The sequence below is a fragment of the Equus quagga genome, chromosome 11, assembly GCF_021613505.1.
Source record: "Equus quagga isolate Etosha38 chromosome 11, UCLA_HA_Equagga_1.0, whole genome shotgun sequence".
Taxonomy (NCBI): Eukaryota; Metazoa; Chordata; class Mammalia; order Perissodactyla; family Equidae; genus Equus; species Equus quagga.
The window spans coordinates 95,268,512-95,274,140 of NC_060277.1; the positions used below are offsets into that span (position 1 = coordinate 95,268,512).

A 5,629-nucleotide genomic window follows, 5' to 3' on the forward strand; every position below is an offset into this window, starting at 1 on the left:
CACGTTGAGGCGGTCTCCAAGCTGGCTACGCAGGGAGTTGACTTCCTGTTGGAGGAAGGGGAAGGAATGAACCCACAGAAATGGATCTGCTGTCTTGGTGCTGTACGAAAGTCAGCACAATGCTACTGAAAATGCCCTGAAAGTAGAATCCTGACACAGGTATTGCAGGAATAAACCCAAGTAGGGATCACATCGATTCCTCTCCCACAAAACTGAAACAAGCTCCCATTTCCTATAAGACTAAGTCCAAACTTTCTGGCACTTGTAGCTCCCACCCCATTTCCCATCACCTCCCTGTGGGTACTGCACACCCAGCCATACCAGCCCATAGGCCACACTCAAATATACCCTGCTTCACCACTTCTCTGTCTTTACTCAGCCTCTTCCCTCCGATCACAAGACCCCAGTATTAAAATCCTCCTCCTCCCCATGACTTGCCTCTGAGAAGAGTCCCCTATCTCCTTTCCGGCAGACTGGATTGTTCCAGAGCATGCCACTCATGTATCTCATGCAGTACTTAGTTCACGCTGCCTGTATTACACACTACGCTTTACATGTCCATCTGCCAAAACTACAGACTGACTGTGAGCTCTTTGAATAGGAAGCCATGTCTTCTTTCTTTTTTTTCCCCCATCTCTACCACCAAATTCAGGACCTAACAGTGACCAGCAGAGAGCAGGGCTCAATAAATGGATGTCCTTCCTTAGCATCTCTACCACCTGCCCAATGCTCACAGTTCACCTCACTCCTTGATTTGGGAATAGCATCCTTATTCCCTGAGCTGACCTTCTTCAGAGAAGGGTCCCAGCCCAAGGATCCTGACAGCAATTGCCTCCTGATTCCCAGTGCTAAAGGCTTAGCTCTGAAGCCTATTTTTTTTTTTTTTTCGTTTCCTCTCACCTCCTCGTGGTTCTTCTTGAGGCAGAGCAGCTCCTCCCTCAGGGACTCCACCTGGGCCTCCAGGTCGGCCTTGCACAAGGTCAGCTCATCCAGGATCCTGCGCAGGCTGTTTATGTCCGCTTCTACCAGCTGCCGCGAGGAACGCTCTGTCTCATACCTGCACACACAGATTGGAGTGGGAGGATGAGCTGGGAAAGAAGCCGATCTCCCTGTCCCGCATCTTGTGTGCATGGGCTGGTCCTGGCTCTCTGTGAACTTATCCAGTTTTCCACCTCTTCCCTTCCATGTTTCCCTCAAGCTCTGCATGGATAGGCTGGAGAGGCCCCTCACTCACCCTAACCCCAGAAGGCACCCATGGGGCCTCATGAAGTGGAAGCTCTCATTCTCCTCTCAATTTTATTGGTTAATATTCCATCAAATCAATCCATTCCCCAAGAACAATTAATTTCAGTTTCTGAATTTGAGGGTTTAAGAAGGCCTTCCGGAAAGACCAATATAGATGGAAGAGCAGACAGTGCATGAGTCTGGATCTCTGTTTGAAATTGGTTTTACATAACCAGCCTTAAGAGGAGAAATAAAAAGGGAGAAATGGCTTTCTCTTCCCTTCAAGGCAATGTTAGGCCCATAGGGCCACGAAAAAGCCATGGGGGCCTTGGAGGTTACCTGGCCCAAAAGTCTCAACGTACTTGGTTCTGAAGTCATCAGAGGCCAACTTGGCATTGTCGATCTGCACCACCAGCCTGGCATTCTCAGACTTGGCACACAGAATCTGAAAACAAGATTCTACTGTGAGGACCACTTGAACTTGAGAATGTCTTGCTGTTCAAAGACAGCCAGCTCCTGCTGTGCCCGTACATGGGCACCACCCTCTCACCTTCTGCTGGAGCTCCTCGATGGTGCGGAAGTAGGACTGGTAGTTGGAGCACAGTTCGGGCTCCTGCTGCTGGCACCGCTCCCGGATGCGGCTCTCCAGCTCCGCGTTCTCCCGCTCCAGCTGGCGCACCTTCTCCAGGTAGCTGGCCAGGCGGTCGTTCAGGAACTGCATGGTCTCCTTCTCGTTGCCATTGAAGGAGCCCTCGCAGAACAAGCCACAGCTGCCCACGCTGGCGGGGATGTTGCAGGCCCCGGGCAGGGTGCAGCCGTGACAGCTGGGGGGCACGCAGGGCCGGGAGGAGCAGGTGGAGCGGCAGCTCAGGTTGGACAGGAGGCAGCTGTAAGGCATGGTGCTGTGAGAGTTGATGGAAGAGCAGGTGAGCTGATGGAGGTGGACGTGGATGAGGTTTGAGTCTCTCCTTCCTCCGTGGTCCTTTTATACTCTTAATGGTGGGTGGGGACTAGGCATACAGCATAGTTTCCTTTCCTAATTTTCCAGCTAATTCCTTTCAGCTAATTTTTTCCCCAAAATATGATAGTTAGATGCTGCCAAAGAGTCCCCTCTCATCCCATAAAATTATTCCACTCAGCTTGTGTCATACCAGGGTCTTCCTGGGTGCTAGTGGTTGGTGAAATCAGGGTGTCATCAGATGGCTTCAAAGAAGGCAGGATCAGCCCAGCCCCAAATGGCTCTCCCCATTACTCAGAAGGGACGACAGCCAGGGACACGGGGTGGAGTTGTTTGGGACTCGTCACTCGTGAGGTTCTGCCGCTAGACTCCCTGGAAAGAGAGTTTGGAGTGAACAATCTTCTGGGTGGCCCTCTTCTCTCCAGTCCACCCACGTTTCAGTGTTCAGTTCAACTTGTCTTTATAGCAGAAACTTGTCGTGTGTTAGCTGCAGGCATCCTGAGCGTTACTCAGTGAGAGTATTGGTTAGGGCTTAGGGCATTTGTCAATACATGGAGAGATTGAATTAAGTGTTGCTGGTTGGGAAAGGAAACCAGCTGGATGGATGAGAATAACGTTAAAGCAGAGATCAGCAAACTATGGCCCCCAGGCCAAGTTCAGCCTGCTGCCTTTTTTTGTAAATAAAGTTTTGTTGGGCCACAGCCATGCTCCTTCATTCAGGTACTGTCCACGGCTCCTTTTGTGCTACCATGGCAGAGCTGAGTAGTTGCAACAGAGACAACATGACCTGCAAAGCCTACAATATTTCCTATCTGGCCCTTTACAGAAAATGTTTACTTACGCTGAAGCAACAATCTCCCTAAAGATGAGAAAGGGAAGAAACATCTAGAAGGAAAATTATGCTGGGAATAATCCACAGAGTGAGAGATCCAGTGGCAGTGTTGAAACAAATCTGAAGCATAATACTTCAGACTCAACAAGAAAGGAAAACCAGAAGGAGATGCTCAGAGCTATCCACGGTGACCATATCTCAAAGTCTCTGGAAATTTCTCTCACCTTATTCTTAGACTTATTCTTCTTTCTGAGAGCACTGAATACCCCTCGAGGTATGAATCTGCCAGCCTGAGATGCTCTCGGAACAAGGCACAGTGCCCATGAGAGACTGTCACCCCTAAGAAGCGAACACCATCTCTGATGAGTGATCACCTCTCTGTCACCTCTGAGATGAGAGACCGTTTGACTCTTCCAAACCTTTGGAAATCTCCCTATTGCCCAATAATGCATCTTATCAAAGTAGCCCTCCCATCTCAACTTCTGTTCTCTGTCACTCTACCTGTCCTTCATTCCGCACAGAAGCAAAATCAGAGTTCAGAAAGAAGTCCCAAAAGATTATTTGTAGGACACGATGTGAAAGTTAAGTAAGATATTTTGTGTAAAAATGGTTAGAGATGGGGGTGATGATGATTATTTATGTAACCTTCCTCCTACTATTGTTGGCTCAGATGAAGAATTTTGTGAATATTCAGTTTTCTTGAGCAGACACTGGGCACATTGTCCACGCCAACCCAGTGGTGATCAAACCTCATTCACTTATCTTGCAAGCACTAGGGGCACAGAACTATATTAATGGATTAATCAACACAAATGCAAATTTTACACTTGGTGGCTGGAATAGGAAATTGGCAGATGGCCTGTTGTCCCAAACTTCTCTGCTAAGTTCCTGATCTTGTGGGTTTGGCTATCTTATTTGGGGTGGTTCTTGAGGAGGGCAAGTTCTCTACATGGAGTTGTATTGCCACCAAAGCCTCCTTTCTTGTACTGGCATTGAAATGGGTTCTACTCATCCTCTGTGAATCCTCCAGCCTTATGTTTCCATACAAGCATTCATAGTAATGATGGTGGTGGTGATGTTGACGATGATGATGATGATGGTACCATTTCATGAATACTTACTATGTGCCAAACAAGGTGCTAAGTGCTATGGCACATTTGTCGTTTGATTCTCCCAACCACCTGTAAGATTGGCCTATAAAATTATTCCCATTTTACAGATAAATTAACAGATTGAGAAAGGCTCAGAATTTTCTGAAGACACAGCCAATTAAGTGGCAGAGCTAGGACTTGAACAATTCAGATGCCTAACTCCTGAGCCTGAATACCTAAACACAGTGCAAACATTTGGGATAGAAGCTTCTCTGGTTTTACGAGGAGAAGGAAATCTTAGATTCATTTCTGCCCATTGCCATTCTCTTTATAGGTTTTGCTTCTGGTTCTCATTGGGGCCCTGTTCCCCAAACCCTCCCTACCCCATTAGTCCTCCAAAGGCCTCTCTGCCCAAGCAGTCATCTCACCTTGCTACTCTCTATGGCGCCTTCCTGAACTAAGACCAAGTTATATTCATTAACTTTTCTCTACAGAGAAATGGTCATCCTTTTCATAATTGGTTGATGTGTCCAGATTAGAAATTAGATTGCCTTTGTTTATCATCTAAGCAAATGAAAAGGCACAATGGCATGACCTAAGGTCATTTAGAATCTGGGAGAAAGACTACCTGCCTTGCCCTAAACTTTTAGCCCTGTAAAAGTTTACCTCAGATGTAAATTCTGTTTCCTAAGGTCAAAGAATTCTATAGCTAGAAGGATCTGAATTTACAGAGGAGAAAATTGAGGCCCAAACAGTGAGGTAGGAAGGAAATGAATATCAATAGATCACTTTCCAGTCTGGTAGTCTACTGTGACCCTCCACACACAGTGTTCCATCCTCACCCATAACTCTGGGTGTCTGGATTCCATTATTGTCACTGTGCATCAGAGACGAAGAATCTGAGACATTGGGAAGAAATTTAACCTGTCCAAATGACACAAGCAAGTAGACTCAAATCTGCCTGGCCCATCACATCTCATTGTGAATTAGAGAGATGAGACACTGCCTAGTCAGAGTGTGTCAAAACACAAGAACTGGGAGAAAACATGGAAACGAGATCGTGAATTCTGATGTCAGCTCTGAGGACAAATTGGAAGACACACCTAGGCTTCCTATATATTGCTTTGCTCTTCAATAAAATGGGGGCTAAAGAGTGACAAATCTCACAAGCTGGTGATGAGGCGTGGCTCCTGGAAGTAATGGGATGGGCTTTTATAGAGGAAAATGATGAGCGCTCCTGGACAGCCCTGCTCTTCCTGTGGACGCTGACAGGCTCAGGCCTCAAAGAACACAAATGATGACTTTGACCCCAGATATAAGGATGAAAAAAAATGCCTTAGCTCTACTCCATAGCAAATATAAAATTTTCAGGGAAATTGAAAGGAAAAGAATCAGCAAAAATATTTAGGATATAACGCTGGGGAAAAGCCAAGCATCTGAGAATGACATGCCCAGTGGGCTTGAGAGTTCAGACCAGGACAGCCCAGGAGCCAATAAAACAGGTTACCAAAGAGCACTGGACGT

The 5,629-nt window shown here is 46.9% G+C and overlaps 1 protein-coding gene across 1 annotated transcript; it reads right to left on the bottom strand.

The window, feature by feature from the left end:
• LOC124247242 (keratin, type I cuticular Ha3-I-like) lies at positions 1-2,194 on the bottom strand (the record flags this gene model as incomplete). Its single annotated transcript, XM_046676314.1, has 4 exons — positions 1,775-2,194; positions 1,587-1,669; positions 901-1,057; positions 1-45 (listed from the first exon to the last, which is right to left on the bottom strand). Coding segments are annotated over exons 1-4 (633 nt in total), but the record flags the coding sequence as incomplete, so codon positions are not given.
• Positions 2,195-5,629: the final 3,435 nt, after the last annotated feature.